We start from the raw sequence: 22,331 nt of genomic DNA, 5'->3' as shown, positions 1-22,331 counted from the left end.
CCACTAACATCTAGAAACCAAAAATGTTTTATTCAACAAGCTTTTTACACAAAGAAACATATAAAAGATCAGTTTACAGGGGGATTGTGGGTAATGTAGTCTAGGAAACAGAAGACAGGGGAGGGAAAGGATTCTGTTACTGACCACGAGCTTCTGGTGCTGATGGGAGATGTAACCTTTGATGTGACCCTGAAAGGGACAGAACCAGTCAGAATGTCACCTGGACTCAGGTGTGGCTCCAGGTCTGAGCGCGCTCACCATGTAGATGAGGTTGGCCAGGAGACACTGCATCTCGTCGATGTCCACGTCCTCCACCTGCATCATCCGCAGGGCCACCAGGAAGGAGTCCAGGGGCAGCTGGTGGGTCTTCAGCAGCAGATACCTGCAACCAAACACAAACAGGTCCATCAGGGTCACACCAAACCTGTCCTCCATGAGCCACTGAAACCAGGACGCCTTTCTACACGTCAGACCCAGAAACCCAGGAGCTGCAAACCAGAACCACAACCTGGAAGGACAGAGACGACCTCACGACTCAGGTTAAGATCTGGGTCAGAACCGGGATCTGGAGACATGGTGGTGGTTGTTTACATGTCAACATGTTGCCGCTGCGTCAGACTCACACTTTCTTGAAGAGGTTCCTGTAGGTGATGATCTTGAGTTTCTCCAGGATGAGGAAGATCCCGCAGCGGATGAAGAAGGTCTCGTGTTTGGACAGCGCCTCGTTCAGCAGCAGCAGGTTCCCCTCACTGGGAAACACACCGAGGTCATGTGACTCTGAGTGACATCACTTCCTGCTGATGTGGCCCCGCCTCCCTGCTTACCTCACAGCCTTGGTGACGTCAGCGAACTGAATGAGGTCGTACTTCCTGAGCAGCTGGTGAGTCGGCATGTGGCCTGAAACGCAACCAGAACCAGGTTAGATCCGGGTCATAGTGGATCAGAACCGGTCCTGTGCCGGTTCCGATCCGGGATGAGCCAGTGGAGCTCCTGACCAGCAGCATCTTGACCGGCAGCAGGTAGATGAGGATCATCCTCTTGTTCTTCTGGCTGGAGCGGTGGCAGCGGTCGAAGGCGAACGACAGCAGCTCCTCAGCTGGACACAAAAGGTCAGCAATTCTCCAGAAGAACCTCCAGAACCTCCAGAACCCGCCCAGTCTTACCCGTCTTAAAGTCGCTGTCGAACATGGCCTTGCGGCCCACGTAGTACTTGTAGGTGACCTTCTGGGCCGGGCTGTACTCGTTCTTCAGGTTGGAGCTGTCGATGGCTCGGATCAGAGGTTTGCACAGGTGGAGCTTGTTGATCTGCAGGAGAACCAATCAGACGTTAGCCTGACCGGTTCTGACCCAAACCTCCCGGTTCTGACCCAGCTCAGCACCTTGAAGTAGATCTTAAAGAGCTGGTTGCTCAGGAACATCATCCCCCACTTCTTGGAGTCGTCGATTCCGGCTCGGCTGTGGCGGGTCAGAACAGAACACGTGAACACGGCCGTCTGGCAGAACCAGAACCACAGAGCGGGTCCGAACGGAGCGGGACTCACTTGTCGCTGGCGCAGACTCTGAAGCAGCTCATCAGCTGCTCTGCTGCCTTCTCCAGCATCTCCCCCGGTTGACCTTTGCCCTTCTTCTGCAGCTGCTGCTCCGCCTGGAGACACAGAGAGAAACCAGCAGAACCAGTGACCCAGTCAGCTGGGAACACTGGGAAACAGTTCAGCAGCAGGTGGGGGAGGGGTCTCACGTTGTTGGCGAATATCCGGAGGTCCAGAGTGACGGCGGACATGACGGGCAGAGCCCTGAAACACAAACACATCAGTGATGCTGCGTTCACGGTCGGCGTGTTCACGGCAGTTACTCACCAGTTCTCCTCTTGTGGGACTGGAAGGCTCTCAGGAAGGACGTCAGGGGTCAAGGTCATACAGTCGGCTAATAATCATTCATCCAAACACACAGATCAGCTCTCAAGAAAGGATATTGAACGACGAGCGTCTGGAACTTGTAAGACGAAGTCGTGATTGGCCACGGCGTAAGTACACTGGAACACAGGTTAGAAAAACTTCAGTTAGGGATGAAGGTCATCGCCATAGCAACACTCTGCAACAGAAGTTCAAAATAAATAAAAATACTTGAACATTTTGTGAAAAAAGATTTTCAGGCAGCAGAACTTTTTTTTAAATTACAACTTCAATATTTTTGGACTCATGGAGTTTTTCAATTAAGATAAAAACAATAAATAAAAACTTTTACTGCCAGGCATCAATAATCGATAACCGAACTGGAAGGTTCACCTGAGATGAGCCGCAACCATTTCATCATACGGCGGCTCCAGAATCTGCTGGCACTTCTCCTCCGGACTGGCCAGCTGAACACACACACAGGTGAGGCTGTATCCTAGCAACCCTGACTCTGTGGCTAAGTGGGGGGGCCTTACCTGCAGGCGGGGGTTGGCTACATGCGGGTTTGAAGGAGAGCAGCTCGGCGCAGAAGGAGCCCTCATGGTTCTCGATGGCCTGGTTGATCTGCAGGAAAACAGAGTTTGTTTGAAGACCAGGAAGACAGAACAGGTGAGGCCAGGCTGGGGGTCAGAGGTCACCTGCTGCAGGTACTGGTTGATGGTGATGTGAGCCATGCTGATTAGGAGCTGTTCCCACCTGGAAAACACGTGCAACACTGATTAGGTGATTTTAAGCCTGGACTTTGACTGTGCCGCAGTCTGTAGTGCCGGTTTCAGATGCAGCTCTTGTCCGACATCCAAACTAAATGTTTAAACTGCCTCACTAGCATTCAGAAAGGTATGATAAGTCAGAGACACACCAGGAGTCAGGAGTCTTGCCTAGAGGAACTAAGACGTGACCTCTGGTCTAACTGGAAGAAGAGCATCCTGCAGCATGACACTGCCACCTCCGTGCTTCACAGCTGAACATTTGGGCATTTGCTGCAGTGTTTTTGCTTTTTTTCCATTCTAATACACCATTATCTCCCTAAATATAACTCATTTATAATATGTTATTGATTATATAATCCACACGAGCTCTTGAAAAAACACATTATTTATTCGGTCATTTATAACGAGCTAATTAGCAAAATGGTACCGTAGCGCTTCTTTTCTTGTTTTCGTAATTAAACTCGATTTAAAACAAGAAAAAATAAAGCCGAAACCAAAACCACGTGTAATATAAATAAAAACAGTCATAGAAAACATGTTGAAGCTCTTAAACTTTTCCCTAAAACCAAAACTTCAGTACTGTGAACCAGGTTTGGTGATGATACACTGTATAAACATTTAGCGTATAAACCGGTTAAAACCGACTGGTTCCGGACTATAAATGAAAGTCAAACACTAATAGAGACTCAACTATAATTACAAAGAAACTGCAAACCTTTTAATGAAGCTTTAAGATGAAAAACAAGCCATGAAGCTCCCGGTTATTCAATCGGAAACACGGACCGTTTCTAGTGACGGACAAGACTGTTTCCGGAAGTACTAATGTCAAAATAAAAGACTTCCGTTGTCGATTAGATTTCAATTTAAAGTAAAATTACGAATTTGGAAAATAATTAAAAAGCATCTGGAATTTGTCCTTACACCGCCAGATAAAAATGATATAAAGAATAAAAAACTGCAAGATTAAAGAATAAAAACTATAAAAACTATAGATGCGTATATTTTTATTAAGTGAAAATCTTACAACATAACTGCAGCAATTACGGCTTTTATTTCCTCTTCGTCTTCTTGAAGACAAAATAAAATAAAACCAACAAATTCTTCATCAACTGAACAAACAGTCGTATCACAACTTTTCTTTCTTTTGCAGATTAATTTATACATTTAAAGTGAATATTTTTCGCACAGAAACATCGGAATAAAAGACGAGCACGATCGGGACACCAGAGGGCGCCAAATTGTCACTTAATACTTAAAACTCATCACTGTTTATTTTATTAAACAAGGTCAAACTTTTATCACAAAGCATTAATCACCTACATGAATAATATTGATCTGGATGTTGCACAGCAGGTTTTATGTTCCCTACAAACACCTTACATTTCTGACAAAATGTAAACGATACAGATTATTTATTGAGCTGGATTCACATGAATTACTATGGAATGATGTTGCCTTGGAAACGTAGCTCACAATAAGTACATTCAGCTCATTTTTAGAAATTAGAAAACGTCATCATGACTTTATCATTTCCAACAAAACATCTGGATGATGGCTTCCCATTAGTTGTCCGATTAGCTTCCTGCTCAGAAAGAGTGGGCGGGGCCAGGTGACCATCCAGCTCCGCCCACTCGGCCGTGGCCTGCATTCTCACTGCTGATTGGTCCATGGAGGGTAGCACATGGAGAGTGGGAGGGGCTTATCTCTGAGCATCCGACGGTCCACAGACACGGATACTGGCTGGAAACACACACACACACACACGCACACACACACACACACACACACACACACACACACACACACACACACACACACACACACACACACACACCTGTGTTACACCTGAGCTCAGGTCTGAGAGGTCAAGGTGTGGGTGGGGCTTCACCTGGAGCTGTGAGGAGGGGGAGGAGCCTGTGAGGACGGAGCGCTGCTGGTCATTGACAGTGAGGAGGAGGAGGGTGAAAAGGAGGAGGAAGATGAGGCAGGACGAGGAGAAGCAGCGCTCCAACCTTCATGAAGAACCGGAACGCCATCAGAGATCAGGTTCACTGGGAAACACAGCAGATGGGAAAACATTGACATCCCGATCCGGGTTCCAATCAGAAACTGATCCTGGTTCTACATAGAAACTGATCCTGGTTCTACATAGAAACTGATCCTGGTTCCACATAGAAACTGATCCTGGTTCTACATAGAAACTGATCCTGGTTCCACATAGAAACTGATCCTGGTTCTACATAGAAACTGATCCTGGTTCTACATAGAAACTGATCCTGGTTCCACATAGAAACTGATCCTTGTTCCACATAGAAACTGATCCTGGTTTACATAGAAACTGATCCTGCTTCCACATAGAAACTGATCCTGGTTCTACATAGAAACTGATCCTGGTTCTACATAGAAACTGATCCTGGTTCTACATAGAAACTGATCCTGGTTCTACATAGAAACTGATCCTGGTTCTACATAGAAACTGATCCTGGTTCTACATAGAAACTGATCCTGGTTCTACATAGAAACTGATCCTGGTTCTACATAGAAACTGATCCTGGTTCCACTCAGAAACTGATCCTGGTTCTACATAGAAACTGATCCTGGTTCTACATAGAAACTGATCATTCTTCAGCTCTACTCATAACTTCAAATTTGATGAGTTATGTTCACCAAAAACGTAATCTTTTACCACAAATCAATATTTTTTAGGTAACTGATAGCTGTTAAGAAAAATAAAGACTTTTAAATATTTCTAAAACTGAACATCAACCAAATATTAAATAAAGGATGACATTTTCCGTAGGTGTAACCTGAGGAGTGTGGGCGGTGCGGCAGGTAGGCCGTGGGGTAAGGTGTGTGTCTCCCCGGGTAACCGGGTGGCTTGTACCCATGGTGATGGTGATGATGGGACGCCAGCGGCAGGCTGCTGGAGTAGGAGAAGGCTCCGCCCCCTCCTGCTGAGCACAGCGGCCAACCTGAGACCGACATCAGAAACTGATCAATCTGTTCAAGCTGGAGATAATCAATAATCAGTCATGACTGGAGAACGAATGAAACGATCTGAATGAGTTTACAGGAGAATTTCTAAACATGACATTAAAAATATTATTGATCTGCAGAAGCAAGTTTATTTAGAAAAAATGGAAATTCAGAGCAGAACTTGAGACATATTAAATTATATATAACAATAAGAAAGATTTCATTATAATTAAAATAATATTATTAAAATATGTTATAAATGTTGGACATAATAGACTATAATTACATGAGATATTTATTATATTATATGTTCCATGACAAAAACGGCTTTTAATATGATTACAATAATATTAGCACATAAAATATAATTAAAATATTTTGTAATATAGAAATGTTACATATCATTATAACAATGTGTATAATAAAATTAGACAAGATTCCTTTTTTATTATTATTATTGTTATTATTATTATTATCATATAACAACTAATATTGTTGTAATATATAATATTTATATATTCACTATTTATTTACATATTATAATTACTCACAGGGCTGGATCCCGACCCGGCTCTCCGCAGCGTCCTGGAGAACCCGACCTGCTGGGTTCCTGAGGAGGATGAATCAGGCGTCAGCTATCGGTGTCACTTGTCGCCGTGGCGATGATGATGATGAGGCTCTAATCACCTGGGCTCTGATACCAGGTGAGAAACACTGAGCCCGTTTAGCAGCCGCCTGCTGAGCGAACCGCCATGGAAATGAAATACTTCTCCTTTATTCTGAGTCATTCATCAGAAAATTTTGATTCCAATTTTTAAAAACTATGTCTGGAATATTTTCACAGAAAAACTTCAGATTGTGATCTTTTTAATTTCATGTGTGTCGTCATTAAACAGAAAGACGTTCCCTGCTGTGCCTCACCTCTCCTTGGCGTCCAGGAAAGCTTTAGCAAACGGATTATACTTGATCTTCAGAGCCGTGATCTGAGCACAAGACGACAGAATCACATCATTACTTCAATAAAAACCACTTTAACCAGCAGAAATGGCATCATTTCTAGGAGGGGAACCAGTCATAATGATCAGAACCAGTAGTGACAGTGATCAGAACCAGTAGTGATAGTGATCAGAACCAGTAGTGACAGTGATCAGAACCAGTAGTGACAGTGATCAGAACCAGTAGTGACAGTGATCAGAACCAGTAGTGATAGTGATCAGAACCAGTAGTGACAGTGATCAGAACCAGTGAGGACCTGGTCATAGTGATCAGAACCAGTAGTGACAGTGATCAGAACCAGTGAGGACCAGTGATAGTGATCAGAACCAGTAGTGATAGTGATCAGAACCAGTAGTGACAGTGATCAGAACCAGTGAGGACCAGTGATAGTGATCAGAACCAGTGAGGACCAGGTGATAGTGATCAGAACCAGTAGTGATAGTGATCAGAACCAGTAGTGATAGTGATCAGAACCAGTAGTGATAGTGATCAGAACCAGTGAGGACCAGCATGGCGCCGTACCTCCTCGTTCTGGTAGGCGGTGACGGCGATGAACTGCGTTTCCCTGAAGGAGACGTTGGACACCAGGCGGTGGCGGGAACCCACGCAGACGATGTGCAGCTGCGGCTCGTACTTATGGAGGGAGTTCAGCATGATCTGGAACAAACACATAGATTGACCTGAACTCTGCCCCCTGGTGGCCGTCGGGTCATCACAGCACCGTGACAATGGACCCAACTGGTCTCTGGTGTGGAAGCTGCTCTGAGGGTCGGAAGTTTCTGTCTTCATATTGATGGTGAACTGAGTGAAACCAACAGACCCTTTGAGCAACCTGTTCCCCTCCTCACCTGTGGGGGCGCTGCACCAAGAGCTACTGACGTTAACGGCACAAAAACATCTGAAGAAGACACTGAGCCCAACTTCATTCTTTACAAAATCTAAACAAAACTGAGTGGCATCAGATTTAGAGGTTGGAGGATTTATGCTTTGGGTGTGGTCAACACCATGCTAAGCTAATACATTTGTTCTGTTTGCATTTACCCAGAATGCCTTGCACCGAATTTCACTTCCTGATTTTGGACCAAACTCTGGTCTGCAGGGCATTAGAACCGAACCAGAGTCCAAGAAGTCCAGAAGTCCAAGGTGGACCAGAGTTCACGGTTCACCTGCATTAAAGAATCGGACATGAAAACAAACTGGAGTTGGATCAAAGCAACAGGAAATCTTCTTCCTGTTTCTTCAACCAAACTTATGACAATCCCAAAGAAACCAGAGTTTGGCAGACAGGAAGTCTCTGCTGCAGGTCAGTGTCGTTCCTCTGAGGAAAGACCTCCAGAAATCCAGCAGACCTCCTGATCGGTGCCACTTTGTGGTCAACAGATTCAGATTTGGACCGGTACTGGAACCAGCTGCAGCTGTTTGCTAACATCATGGTCCGTTCTTCCTGTTAACAGGACAGAAGTTTCCTGAACTGGTCTGACAGGCAGGCAGAACTTTGTACTTGTGGGTCCATTAGAAGCAGAAAGTCGGAGTTTAGAGTCAGGCTGCGTTCAGCAGAGTTCGTGGATAGGAGCCATCTTTGTCTTTTGGCCGCGGCTCTCTTTTATCCATCTGTTTTCTCTCGTATTCAGCTCCCCGTCGCCCCCCTGACTAACGAGGCCCAATTAACCAATCCGAGTCAGCCGGGCCAGCGCACAAAAACAAACTGTTTTCTATTCAGATTGAGAGGCTGGCTTCAGATGTGACCCCGGCGCTGAGTGTGTGTGGGCTCCGTTTGAATATAGTTTACCTCGTCCATCTGAAGCATGATGGCTAAATTAATTTCCCAGTAAAAAACATAATTACCATAATGTACAAATAAGCAGAGCAATTATTTCATTATGGCCGAGCTCTCTGCTCCAGCGCTGCATTACGGCCCGGTGTGTGCGTGTCATGTTTGGACTGGATAATGGGTAAATATAAACAACATTACTGCCAATTTTGTCCTGCAGAGACTCGGTGTGTGAGTGGAGGCCGCGGCGAGCGCTCAACAGCTCTCCACAGGAAGTGCATTAAACTGCTGCCGGCCAATTAAGAGCTGTTTATCCCGTTCCCGTGGTTACGAGGGGGTGAACAGGTGAAGTGAAAGAGGAGAGGGACTGAAGTGGCTCATTAGAGGCGGTGGTCTCTCGCCCACTCCAGGATAATACAGCGAGAGCAGAGAGAAGCTAATGGACAGAAGAAGAGAGGCGAAGAACAAAGAGGAGGAGAAGAAGAGGAGGAAAGAAGTCAGAGGAAGAAAAGTCGACAAAGATCCACCGAAACAAAACAGCAGCTAAACCAGTTCAGAAACAACAAATAACAACATGAAACAAAATTAAAAATTAAAACATATAAATTATTAAAAAATACACATTAAAAATCTATTAGCGTATTACTATGATCCACAATAATCAATAAAACTTGAATGAGATCAAATATGGCTGAAAAGGATGATGCAAAACTAAAATAATAAATCTACAAATACAAGGATTAAAAATTAAACAGTATGAAGAAAAAATATATATAAATACATTAAAAACATATTTTAAGAGATAAAATCTCATTAACATCAAAATTTGTTTCACAACAACTTGACCAAAAAAGGCAGAAAAAGAAAATATAAATATATTAGAATAGAAGGACAGATCTATGATCTGCTGATTCAATTAAATACAAGAACAAGACAGTAAAAGGAAAAAGATAATAGTTCAAAATGACAGATTAAAGATGAAATCAAGGCAGGAAATAAAAATAACTAAAAGATTAATAGAAGACAAATGAAAAAATAAAGTACACATGAAGAGTAAAACCTGGACCAGCTCACCTGTCCTCCTCCGTTCACCTTGTTGGTCAGTTTGACCCGGTTGAAGGTCACCGGCGCCTTCATCCAGTGGGCCCCGAAGTTGGGCGAGTCCGGGTGGATGTAGATGCCCCCCTGACCTCTGACCTCGGCCCGGCTCTCGGCCCGGCCCGCCGCCACCCACTCCCCGTTCACAAACTTCCACCTGCAGCTGTCGGCCGGAACAAAGTCAAGCAGGAAGGAGTACATGGAGCTGGGGTCCAGACCCGACACGCTGACCTTCAGAACCGGAACATCCGTCTGCACACACACACGCGCGCGCGCGCACGCACGCACGCACATACACACAAACACGCACGCACGCACACACACACACGCACGCACACACACACACGCACACACGCACACACACACACACACGCACAGACACACACACATGCACGCACACAGAGCAGGGATCAGAACTGGATCCATGAAGTTGTGGAGGAAAAACAGAAGTAGACGAGTTATGAAATTAATTAAAGCTAAAGAAAGAAGAAAAACAAACATTTTTATAAACTGGAATAAAAACAATAATTATATGAAAAATTATACCTCGTTTATAAAACCAAAGCATTCTGAAATTCCAGCTATAAAGCCGTTTTTATTGATCAGCCTTTTGAATTGATTTACATCGACTGTCGGTAAATTCCAGCCTGATCCTCCGGGCTGCGTTCACCATAAAAACTGTTCGCCACAAGCTTTGACAAAACACCAGTCAGTTTGTTTACAACAATAACTGAATACAGCTTCTGAAAATTGTATAATCTCTTGATTATTCATCACCCATTTATCAATGTAACAATAATCAAAATACTTTGATCTTTCTGTATTCTGCACCTAGAAATGAACCGAAATATGAAAAAACTTAAAACGCTACAATAACTAACAAGATAAATGAAAATAATACTTTTTATTATTTAGATAAAAAGATTTAGGAAATTAAAAGTCGCAGCCAATTAAACTGAACTATAATGAAAATCCAGAACCAGATGTGGAGTCCAGATGTTCTCCAGCACCAGAACAGAACCAGGATGGACGGATCATTATGATAATAAATAGGTCTGTCACAATAATCAATAAATAAATGAAAACAAGCTCAATAATTTTTTGCTTCTATTAAAAACTGGATAATAAATCTTCACTTTGGTGTTTTGGTCTCAACTAAACCTTTTTTCTGACGGACATTATTCAGTTTGCTTTGTTTATTAATTTGTTTATTAATTTTGTATTAATTTTCACAGTTCCAGTGTGAAATGTTTATTAGAATGTAAAGATTATTGATCTTTGAAGATGAGTTCTGCATGAAAACAACAATATTATTGTTTATTGTCATACCTTCTGGGACAGCTTCATCTGACTGGAAGCACCTGATGTGAAACTTTGATCTGCTGCCGTGAGTAACAATCAGGATAAAGTAAGCAGCGGCTCTCCAGCAGTGAGAGCGGCTGAAGTGGCGTCCTGCAGGTGTAAATGGAGTGTTGCCCCCCGCAGGGCGCGCCCGGTCAGCACGCCTCTGCACAAAATAAATAAAAAACTCCACAGACTAAATAAATCGCACTGAGGTGACGGTGGCAGCTGCTATCGAGACTAATGAATAACCCCGGTTAACAGCACAGACTGGAGGCTTCAGCACCACAAAACCCAAAATAATCCAACAGTAATGAACATTTATGATCAGGAAACAGTAAAATACCTTCACTTTGTTTTCATCAACTCTGAAATTCAAGAAGGTTTTTATCTTTAGAAGCTGTTTCATCTGATCAGATTCCTCAGGTACAAAAAGCCTGATTAAGGTCAAAGGTCAACTAATTTATATGCTCTCAAACAGAACCAGCTCAAATAAACTGGTTTGAAAACCGGGACCCTGGTTCTGAACCAGAGAAAGGTTGACCTGCAGACCGGATGGGACGTCTCAGAGGTCAACAGAGGAAACGATAACTTATGTATCTCCTTACGTTCTGCGTGTTTAAAGGTAAATATTTTCATGCTCAAAGCAAAAAAATGTTTACAATAAAAACTCTGGAATATTTACAACCTAGAAAATGTCTTCTGAAAGATCATGCATCCTCTAGACAGCAGACATTTCCAAACTCTCTCAAAAAGAGAAAAAGACGTCAGAACCTGTTGACCTGACGGTCGTCTTGGACACATTGGGAAGGTGTTGGCCAGTCCTGCAGCAGATCTACCAATGAACTCCTTTCAGGACTGCAAAACACCGAAGCAGTGAGACTCTAGATCCATTTATTATGACTGAACAACATCCTATAGATCTTATGGTCGCCTTCTTGCTGAAGACCTTTGACCTGAACAGTATCCAGTCGTTTTGCTGAACACAGGAAGTGAGGACTCAGTCCTCGAGTTACCGTCCGTTCTTGGTGACGATCATCTCGTTGGTGATGAGCTGGAACTTCCTCCACAGCTCGGCGTCCTCCAGTTACCTTCAGCTCCCTCTCCGTCGGGTCGCCCTTCTCCCGGCCGGCCTGCAGCTCGCTCTCCACGGCGCTCAGCAGCCGGGACATGCAGCGCTCGGCGGACGCGATGGCGCACGCCGACCCCGCAGAGCCACGGCCTGCAGAAGACACCGAACCGGACTCCCCGTCCTCCTGTAAGCCCTCCACCTTCATCTGCAGATCCAAACATTGAGTTACCAAAGTATAATTTCATAAAAGAGGTCTTAAAATAAAGCTATTCAGGTACTGAGAACCTTCTGCACGTTATAATTTGACGTTGGCTCTAATTACGACATCAGAAAACTTCAGTCATTACATTTCTACTGATGTCTAATAGCAGGCTGATGGCTGCAGGTTATTGAAGCTCCTAACTGTTCGGAAATTACCGAGACGTCCTGTAAAATAAAAGCCACAGAAGCCGTAGACCCTGGAGGATAATAGCAGCGCTGTAATTACTCAGCAGGTCTGCATACGTCCAGTAGCCAAACAAATGGTTTGAGAGAGATACTCAAACAGCTTTGTGCCTTAATGTCTTAATGACGGACCAACGAAGATCAGGAGACTAAAAGCTCAATTAGCAGTTCTACCTCCAACATTTACCGTCAAATTAAGAGTCTTAAAGGGGAAAGTCTTCAGACTGAGACCCTAAAGCCAAAAGTAATCACCCCCTCTGCCTAATAAGAGGTTGTTAACCCAATCAGGTGTTCATGATTCCTGGTAACGACTCTTTAACTCCCTGCAGAGGAACTTCACCTCCTTCTCTAAATCGACTGAATTCAGTTCCTTAAGGGCAACATTAGGTAAAATGTAACTTTTTTTATTTCTTAGCACGTTATAAAGTTATTCCCTCTATTGAGAAATGCTTTAATCTCCATGGCAACCATTCAGCTGTTCAAAACACCTGGGTGGACCTAGCCCCGCCCTTGAGGCGCAGCTCCTCCCCATCCAGCTCCTTCAGACTAGCCAGTAGCAATTAGTAAACAGCTAACAGTTATAGGAGCTGCTTTTCAGAGCAACGCTGGTGAAAACGTTAACAGCGCCATGTTGTGATGACTTCCTGAAGGCGGAGCTTCAGGGAGAGCAGGAGTTCTTAAAGAGACAGAGGCCCAATTTCAAGGTGTTGAATTACAAAGTCAAATTTCTTCAGTCATATTTAATAAATATAACATTTTTATGTCAATTGAAGGTAACTTAGTTACTTGATTTTGCTATAAAATATCTGGTGAACACATAATAGTGCCACTTTAAAACCAGACTTTGACTATACCACTCTAAAATGCAGAGGTGTCTTTGCTTCTGTGCTTTGGATCATTGTTCTCCTGCAGAACCCAACTGTTCTTCAGACCTGGACCTTCTTTTTGTCCAGGTCTTAAAGCAGCCCACAGCATGACGCTGCCACCACCATGCCTGCCTGCAGGTCTCATAATGATGCAGTTCTGCAGCAGGTTCTGCAGCAGGTCCAACAGAACTCGTCTCTTCAGTCCACAGAATATTCTCTTCCCATTTTTTTTTCTCCTGATAAATATTTTTACTGGTTATTTTTCTCAGATTTTAAAAGTGAAACTGGAGGAAATCAGCTCAGGTAAAAACTGATCATTTATTCCTGTCGGTTCCGGATCGGTGCAGAAATCTGGTCCGGTTCTGGTCCAAACTCTGCCTTTTATCTGAGTATCGATAATAAACACGGACAGCACAAAATGAAACCACTCAGAGGTTTCAGATGATTTAACTGAATTAATGAAAATTAGCTTTTATGAAAATAAAAACTTTTAACCTGAAAAAAGATTCAGATTTTAAAATTTACTGCTTCAGTGACAGAAACTGAACAAACCTGTTTCTGATTTTAATTAAATTTTTTGTATGAATCTTAAATATTGTCCCAGATTTTACTAAATACATAAAAACATTTCCATTCATCTTAATTTAACTCATGAATCTGTTTATGTTTCATTAATTAAAATAAATCTGTTGCTCTAGAAATGCAGATCATCCTGTCACATTACACTATATATAAAAATCATATTTTTTTCTGTTTCATCAAATAATTAAATTATGGTTTAAGATAATGACTAAATAACATTAAATGCACTGAAATCATTTCATAAAAAACCTTTATTTATAATTTAATGTGTTTTTAAATGTGGGCAGACAGTTTCTAATTTAGACAAAATTTTTAAAAAATGTATTTAAATTATTTCAAATATTAAATCCCAGAAATTTAATTTTGACACAGCATAACTTTTATTATCAGTTCTGAGTGAGATTAATTTTCTGAATAAAATAAAACAAAAGCTACAACACAAAAAGGATCAAAATAATTTAGGAACAACAAAAATATTAAAAATAAAAAAATTAATGCAGAATTTATATTAAATTATGTAAATTATTAAATGCAAAACATGTTCAGGAAACTGAAATCCACACATTTTACAGATTTTACCTTATTTTTGTGGATTTAATAACAAGAAAAAGACTGATTAATTCCTTTAAATCATATTTTGCTTTATAAAGCAGATTCTGTGTGTTTAATTAAAACTCATTAAATGCGTCTAACTGGAGTGTTTTCACGGCAGCGGCGCGGCGCTGCAGCTGCTCCCATTAAACTACATGAAGAAAACAAAAAATCTGATTTAAAAAACTGAGACAAACGCAACATTAAAAGATTTATTTTAGATTTAACTTACAGCAAAAACTCCACAGTAGAGATAATGTCAGTTTTTTTTGTTTAAAGATCTAATGTTTCTTTCAGTAAAGATAATAAATTCATTAAAATCTCATTTTAATTAATTTAATGAATTTAAAAACATTCAAAATGCGTAAAACTAAGGAAGAAAATTCTTTTTAACTTTTTCAATTTGCATATTTCTCCCCATAAATTTAATAAAAAACATATTTTCATCCTAGAACTAGAACAGATAGAATAGATGAAACTGACCTGAGAGGTTCTGATCCAAAGTGTTGAACACAACAAAGTACTGATGAAGGTCTGACCAGAGCCGGCTGCACACGGGTCTGATCGCTCCACCCAACACACACACACACACACACACACACACACACACACACACACACACACACACACACACACACACACACACACACACACACACACACACCGCTCTGCTCTCACTGCCCTGAACGCCCAGATCCTGACAGAACCGCCCGCTAGAACCAGAACCAGCAGCAACAATTAAAGCACATCATATAAATCACTTTATGATGAAAAATGTTTGATTTGTAAAAAGAGAAGATATGAAACTGGAGCAGGAAGAGAAACCAGAACCTGAAATCTATAATTTCAGACATGGAGCCAATCAAGAAGTCCAAACCCTGTTCCTTTATCTTAGACAAAACCAGAATCCGTTCACATTCAATAAGCTGAGATGGTTCTAAACAACTGCGGTCCAAACTCTCAGAACCACCAGATTCAGGCTCAGATTGATCTGTAACTTAAATATTAATGCAAATCAGAAAAATCTTCAATCAATCAATTTTTTCTTCTCCTTTGAGTCTCTGATTAAAAAAGTTCTAGACGTTAGAAAAGTCCAAACTATCGGACCGTTCTGCGCTCTTTGAGCCTCCAGGATCTCGACTGAGTCGACCCAAACCGAACGGGGAACCAAAGACAGCAGAACCGTCGATGGCTCACAAGAGAACCTGTGAGATGGTCTAAGAAGGATCTGAAGAACAGCTGGACATCGGACCAGTGACCCAAACGGTGTGAAGCTTCAACCAGTCTGGTTTGGGTCAGACGGACCTTCTCTACCCTCCTGCACTAAAATCAGAGGACGGGTCACTGGTACCAGGAGGAACTTTGGTTCCAGAACTCGTTTGGATCACGTGTCTCTGAATGGCGACACGTATTTAGGAGCCAAAGTTTTACGCAGCGTTTGGCCGTGACCTATGTAATGCACTAAAAGTTTACCATAAATTAGCTATGCTATAAACGACCATCTGATTCGATCCAAACTGTTAATGTTCCTTCATTATTTGGAGGCGTGGCCAACACGGACTGAACGGCTTCCTTCACTTCCTCCATCGCTAAACCACAGGCAGACTGACTCAGAAAGTCGACGTCATCATTCACAACTTCTCCTTCTGCTCACTGATTGGTCCAGTCAAAACAATCAAACAGAGACAATCCAAGTCAAAGGGAGAAAGCGAGAAAGCAAAGGCCCAGTGCATTGGGCGATGCCACGTTTGGCGCCGAAGAGTCCAGTACTCCCCTGCGTCCAACTGGAGCCTCGTTCTTCCAGTGGATATCGGTTCAGAACCAAAGATCTGCAGATCGGATCAATGTACCTGTATCAGAAAGATCTGACCTGAAGAGACAAAATCTGGATTAATCAACTGAAACCTTGACGAAGCTTCAGTCGTCTCTGGATCTTCTCCCTCCTCCGGGTTTAAATGTCACTCAGCACCTAGGAAGAAACACCATAAGCTGTTTAGAGCAGCATGTAATGGAGAATAGGTCAAATCCAAGTGGAGAACATCTGGAAGCGCACGCAGTGGACATCTGATCTGCAGCCAGGCTTTAATCAGCCGGCCGAGGTGGAGGTGGAGATTACTGGCTTTAAGGACTTAGCAGGAACAAAGACGACTGGAAGCAGGCAGGCGGGTAAACACAAAGCTCAGGTAGAAAACATGACTGTCTCACACACTTTGCCTCAAAAATACATTTATTCAGATTTGACAGGAAATACAAAACTTCTGGAGAAAAAAGGATGTTCAGAAACACAAATTCAAATTATACAAACACAAAAATGTTCTCATGAAAGTAAAACCATCTTCCACTTCCTCACCGGGACTGAAGGGGGCGCTAGATGTTTCTGATATTAGTCAAGCTAAAACTTACAGGAAGGAGGATCCCTCATTGAAATGCTCAAATTTAAAGAATTTATCAAAATATTTCAATTAAATATTAAAGAAATCAATGAAATGTTGTTAAAGCAGGAAATATTTACAATCATTTCCATAAAGGAATCAATTAATAAATAATTCTGATGAAATGTGTCATAATGATCGAAGGAACATTAGTGGATTTGTTCTCAGGCAAAATGATCATCAGCTCTGCAGCTGATAATAATAATAATAATAATAATAATAATAATAATAATAATAATAATAATAATAATAATAATAAGGCCAGGTTTTCACATACATTCATATTAATAAAATACATAATTATTACACAGGAATTAAAGCTTGAACCAACAGACCCTGCTAATATGGAACAACAACACGGCCAAATGAAAACCAAAACAAATCAAATAAATAGATTAAAATAATACAGTTATTATCAATTCAATAAAAATTATCCTCATATTTCATTTTCTTCACCTTTTTTAATAATAATAATAAATAACTGGCTCACATTCAGTAGTGTAATTATTATGACACAATCTGTGAATAATTCACTACATTTGAAGTGTTTTGTGATCAGAATATTAAATATTATAAAACAGCTGAAGAAGAGCATAAATGTGACCAAGAAGCTTTAAAATTTAACGTTTATATGTTCATTTATTTTTCACAATATGGAATTTGGGTTAGACTAAAAGAATTTAGTTTAGTGAAATTATGAGTGAAGTTGCAACAACGTCACAGTGACATAATAATAACTCAGAAATAACATCATAATTTGGTAACAGAGCTGCAACAATATCAGAATAAAGTAACAAAAGGTGAATAAAGTCAGGATCCTTTAGTCTGGCCCCAAAACTCCACCGTAGTTTAAATAAACTTTAAATATTTTAGCCTGAATCTGAAATGCAATAATATGAAACTAAAGCTGCGTCATTCTATGTTAACATGGCGAATTAGATCCAATGTGATTATTAATAAATAAAACCTGATTCCTGATTGGATACACACCCCAGCATCCCGTGTCCTGATTGGTGGCTCTACATGCAGAGGGAGAACAGCTTGATGACAGCGTCCCTGAAAGACAGCAGGTGAGACCTGGGTTAGCTGGACACAGGTGGGTCCAGGTGGGCGGAGCCTCAGGTGTGAGCTTACCTGGCGAATGGGATGTAAGACAGGCCGTACCTGCAGCACAGACAGCAGAGGTCAGACAGGTGAGGCAGGAACCAGTGTGTGTGTTCAGGTGTGTGTTTTACCAGGTGAAGGCCAGAAACTGCAGCACACAGAACAGCAGCGCCAAGCCGTTGTTCTTCCACTGCAGAACCAGAACCAGAACCACAGAGTTCTAATAACCAACAACAGAACCAGGAAGTTTTCACACAGAGTCCGATTCTCACCCAGAATGCAGCGCACAGAGTCAGAACCAGGCAGACCTGCAGACAAACCAACATCAGAGTCAGAACTGGGATCAGAACCTGGAAGTGTTTCAACGAGCCAAAGGTTGGTTCTGACCAGCATGATGGCGGTGGCCAGGGCTCGGACCTTAGCGCACATGTTTTCTTCAGCTGCCCGTAACGGACCAATCAGGAACATGGTGCTGAAACACGGCCAATAGGAACAGTTTCACCACACAAGGGGGCGACATTTCAGCAACACAGAACTTTCTATGCTATGGGAACGCACTCTTCCTCATTACACAACCTCATTATTCACATGAAGAGTTACAAAGACAGAACGGACGTAAACCAGAAGAGATCTGCGCCATCTTAGTAGGCAAGTGCAGCACAAAGACCAATCTGGAGGAGAACGATACAAAACAGCTGCTGGTGAGATCCACCCGTCTGAGACAGAGGATGAAAATATGTCAGACTTTATTAGAGTAAAGTTAACTGTCTAGTAGAGGGAGCAAAACATGGAGGCGCCTGAAATCCGGAACAAAGATTTATAAAGCACAAGGTTCTGTCGACGAGCAGAACTGTGACGACACATGAGAGCAACATATTAAAGTAATAAACACCCAGTTACATCTGCACAAATCCAGGAGGTTCTGGTCTCGGCAGAACTAAAGGTTCTGCTCATTTCTGGTTGGTTCTGGTTGGTACCTGGCCAGAGCGCAGAGGTTTCCTACGGTGTAGAGGACAGCGAACACAGGAAGTCCAAACCCTGGGATCCACAGCAGGCAGGTAGCCTGTTGGACACACACGTCCTCCATCAGGGACAGAGGACAAAACTCACCTCAGCTGTTAATGGTGTGATTATTCCTCACCAGTATGGCAGACGGCCCCCAGTATGAAGCAGATGACGAAGCCCTTCATCCGGGTCCCCCAGGCCAGAGTGGACGCCTGATTGGCTCTCTGCAGGCGTGATGTCATTTATCATTAAAACCCTTAAATGCAACTTATTAAAACAAACATTCTGCATAGATTACAGATTATAACATGTCAACAGTGAAATATTGACCCAATGCAGAACCATTGTGTTCAGCTGTGAGGAAACGTCACCATCTATTCTGGGACTGACGTTATACTCAAATGTTTTGGAAAGATATAAAATTGGAAATAAACCTAATATTAATATTATTCAACTTTAATCTCTACAGCTGTAATTTTATGAAGCTAAACCCCAAATTTAATACATTCTTAGTTGATGTAATTTCATATTTGTCCTCTTCAATACAAACGCCTCAAAAACTAAATTTATTTTATTAGACATTTTACTGGTTGTAATATATCTTCCACATTCATTCATTATGTTCATTTGTACAATTTATTGTAAATATTTTGTTTACATTACAAATGAAAAAACAAATATAATTATTTAAACTATTTGTTGTTTTCTTGCTCATATGGCACAGAAGCTCATCTTACGTCAGAATGACAGCAGCAGCAGTTTCGCTTTAATTTAACATTCTGATCACATGTTCTTTATTAAATTATTAGATCTTATTAATAATGAACTCTTAACAAAACAGTTAAATATGCAGTCATAAATGTGTTTTATCTGAGTAAACTATAAACCTTCCCCTCCGTTTCTCGTGTAAAACTAATGATTCATTTCTGAGTCTCTATTGTTTTGAACTGGTTTCCTCCCAGTAAGCGGCTAACAGCACCTCCAGTATGCCGCTCCCGTCCGAGCTGCCGCCGCCGTCCTGCCCGCCCAGAACTTGCTTCAGTTTATCCATTGACCCGCTCTCCTTCCAGAACCGCCGCAGAACGTCCAGAACCTCCCAGCAGGCCGCGGGTCGGTGGGTCCAGGTTGACCAGGTGAGCCGTCAAAGTTTCCGGCAGGAGGAACAGACTTTTACCTCAACAGGTGCAGCACTTCCGCCTGCAGTACCGCCTCTGGCCACAACGCGTCAGAGGGAGGCGCTGTTTCACACCCGAACATTTATATGAGGAATATTTTGTTGATGTTACTTAAATAAGACAATTTCTTCAGATAAAACTAAAATAGCTATTTTTTATTAAAGTAAACTTACGGCTTTATACCCTTGGATGTTTTTTACATTGTTAAAGCAACATTCAGCCGGCACCCATGTTTGTACATATGTAATCAGTCAAAAAAAGGAAAACATTATAACATTCGTAAAGCTTTAAAAAAAAAAGCATTACAATGAGGTTAAAGTTGTTGTAAATCAGCTTAAATATTATTCTGTTGTGTTTTAGAACCATAGCTTCAGTTTTATTTCATAAAGTTTTTTCTTATTTATCAAGCATCTCAGAATATTTAGAAATAAGCTCAAAATGCAAAACATACCAACTGTAAGCAAATCTAGCCAATGTAGAAGAAAACAGAGTGCAAAATTAACTGGTAAATAAAGATATTTTCCCAATAAAGAGAAAGTCCTTGTAAATACTTGGCCAGAGAAATGCAGCCTGTTTAAAAGGTTTAAATGTGTTTTGTCCTGAGTTGATCTTGATAGTGTTGGATCTTCAGCCGTCAAAGATCCGCCAACCTGGACCAATGGGAACCCCTGGATGAAGCTGGTTTGACCATCAGCAGCTATGAGTCATTGATTGATCCGTGAGGTTCTCCACTGTAAATCTCTTAAAAACCAGCGATAACGCTGATTTTCTGGAGTAAAATCAGGGCTCCAGTGGTTTTGCTGTGCTATGAAGGCAGCCGGCTGAACTGTAGAGAACTTGTTGGTCTTGCAGTGAAAACTTATCCAGCCCAATAAACGGAGCATGAAGAGACAGTCATGTATCGCTCTCACAGACCTGAAGTCTGTCGTCACAGCTGAGCTGTAACCGAGTTTCACAGGATGGGATCAGATCTCTGTAATAAAATCAGAGGAGCTGTTTGAAGACATAGTCCGGTCTCAGGGAGGTCTCAGGGGACCTTGACCCTGGTGGAGCTCCAGTAGAGAGGCTGAGGTATGCACACCTGGACATGACAGGTTGGACAGGACTGTTTCCTCCACAGCCACTCCTCTATGCACTGCAGGGAGACACAACAGAAACTGCTTCACCAGGATGGATCGACTGAAACAGACGACTAAATGAGGTCAGCAGTAGTATTCAGCAGTGTGTTCTTTGTGGGTGTGTTACCTCTTTGTGGAAGGTGTGTGTACACTGCAGCTCTCTGGTCCCTCCTGATCCTTGGCTTAAGTCATTATGGCAGATCAGACACATGCTGTACGCATCACTCTGCAACACACGTTTCATTCACATGAACTCATGAATCACATGTGGAGCTGAAGACGTCAACCTGGCTCTGCACCCACCATCGACATGACGTTCCTCGTCTGAACTGGGCCCGCCTCTCAGGAGGCACGGCTTCGGGGATGCTGGGTATGAGCGAGGGTCTTCGCTCCAGCTGGGGGACGGCAGCTTCCTGTGGCGAGGGAAGGAGGCGGCGGGAGGAGGAGCGGCGCAGCAAAACCCTGGCTGTCACTGGAGCACGTGTGGAGGAGTGAAGGCGAGACAACTGCATGGACGAGAGGGTGGCCTGGACACACATGATCAATCAATCAATCTGTCAGTTGATCAATGTGTTAAGAATGAAGTTCCAACAAACAAGCTAAAAACAACCAAGTCCTATTTGTGTTTTGTGGTGTCAGGAGGTGTAAAGGCCAGATTAGCTGCTCTCAGGTCATGTTTCTCTCTAACACCCAGATAAACCACAGAGCTTCTCCCTGAGCCAAGTGACCCAGAGCTAAATACAGCAGAGGAGAAGCTCTGCAGGGCTGACAGCTAACGCAGCGTTTCCCTGCTCTCACTGCGAGGAGATCAGAGGATGTAAGCCCTGGGTTAGGGTTAGGATTGAAGCTCTGACTAAACGGAGTGAAGTGAACCAAACTGACTGCTTAAGTCTCCTGGTCATCACTGGAAGAACGCAAACATCAAGAAGCCTCACAAAATCCACGTTTTGGGTCCAAAATGTGGACATGGTTGGAGACTCGTCAATTAAAACTCATGATTACAACATCCTGGATGAGAACCAACAGTTTTTAAAATTTTACAAAATTAGGAGGATAATTTCTTCACTTATATTTACACAAGAAGAAACCTGACAGTAC

At 42.4% G+C, this 22,331-nt stretch overlaps 1 protein-coding gene, 1 long non-coding RNA gene and 2 pseudogenes across 2 annotated transcripts; all 4 read right to left on the bottom strand.

Moving 5' to 3' along the window:
* Positions 1 to 17: 17 nt before the first annotated feature.
* LOC129354729 (PCI domain-containing protein 2-like) lies at positions 18 to 3,473 on the bottom strand (annotated as a pseudogene).
* A 207-nt stretch (positions 3,474 to 3,680) lies between these two features.
* Positions 3,681 to 16,369, bottom strand: LOC129354714 (T-box transcription factor TBX19-like; annotated as a pseudogene).
* A 239-nt stretch (positions 16,370 to 16,608) lies between these two features.
* On the bottom strand, positions 16,609 to 20,131 carry LOC129354722 (vesicle transport protein SFT2B-like). Its single transcript, XM_055024206.1, has 8 exons — positions 19,920 to 20,131; positions 19,093 to 19,164; positions 18,913 to 19,016; positions 18,323 to 18,407; positions 18,208 to 18,243; positions 18,067 to 18,125; positions 17,966 to 17,995; positions 16,609 to 17,887 (listed from the first exon to the last, which is right to left on the bottom strand). The coding sequence occupies exons 1-8, from the start codon at positions 19,989 to 19,991 to the stop codon at positions 17,851 to 17,853; spliced, it is 495 nt and encodes a 164-aa protein (XP_054880181.1). The 5' UTR covers positions 19,992 to 20,131; the 3' UTR covers positions 16,609 to 17,850.
* A 130-nt stretch (positions 20,132 to 20,261) lies between these two features.
* LOC129354730 (uncharacterized) lies at positions 20,262 to 22,093 on the bottom strand. The gene is made up of 3 exons (XR_008605181.1): positions 21,537 to 22,093; positions 21,361 to 21,459; positions 20,262 to 21,250 (listed from the first exon to the last, which is right to left on the bottom strand). It is a non-coding gene; the product is annotated as an uncharacterized LOC129354730 (long non-coding RNA).
* Between the last annotated feature and the right edge of the window lie 238 nt (positions 22,094 to 22,331).

The sequence above is a fragment of the Poeciliopsis prolifica genome, unplaced genomic scaffold (assembly GCF_027474105.1).
Source record: "Poeciliopsis prolifica strain line A6 unplaced genomic scaffold, Auburn_PproV2 SCAFFOLD116, whole genome shotgun sequence".
Taxonomy (NCBI): domain Eukaryota; kingdom Metazoa; phylum Chordata; class Actinopteri; order Cyprinodontiformes; family Poeciliidae; genus Poeciliopsis; species Poeciliopsis prolifica.
The sequence above is the reverse complement of the archived record's forward strand: the minus strand, read 5'-3'. Positions and strand labels throughout refer to the sequence as shown.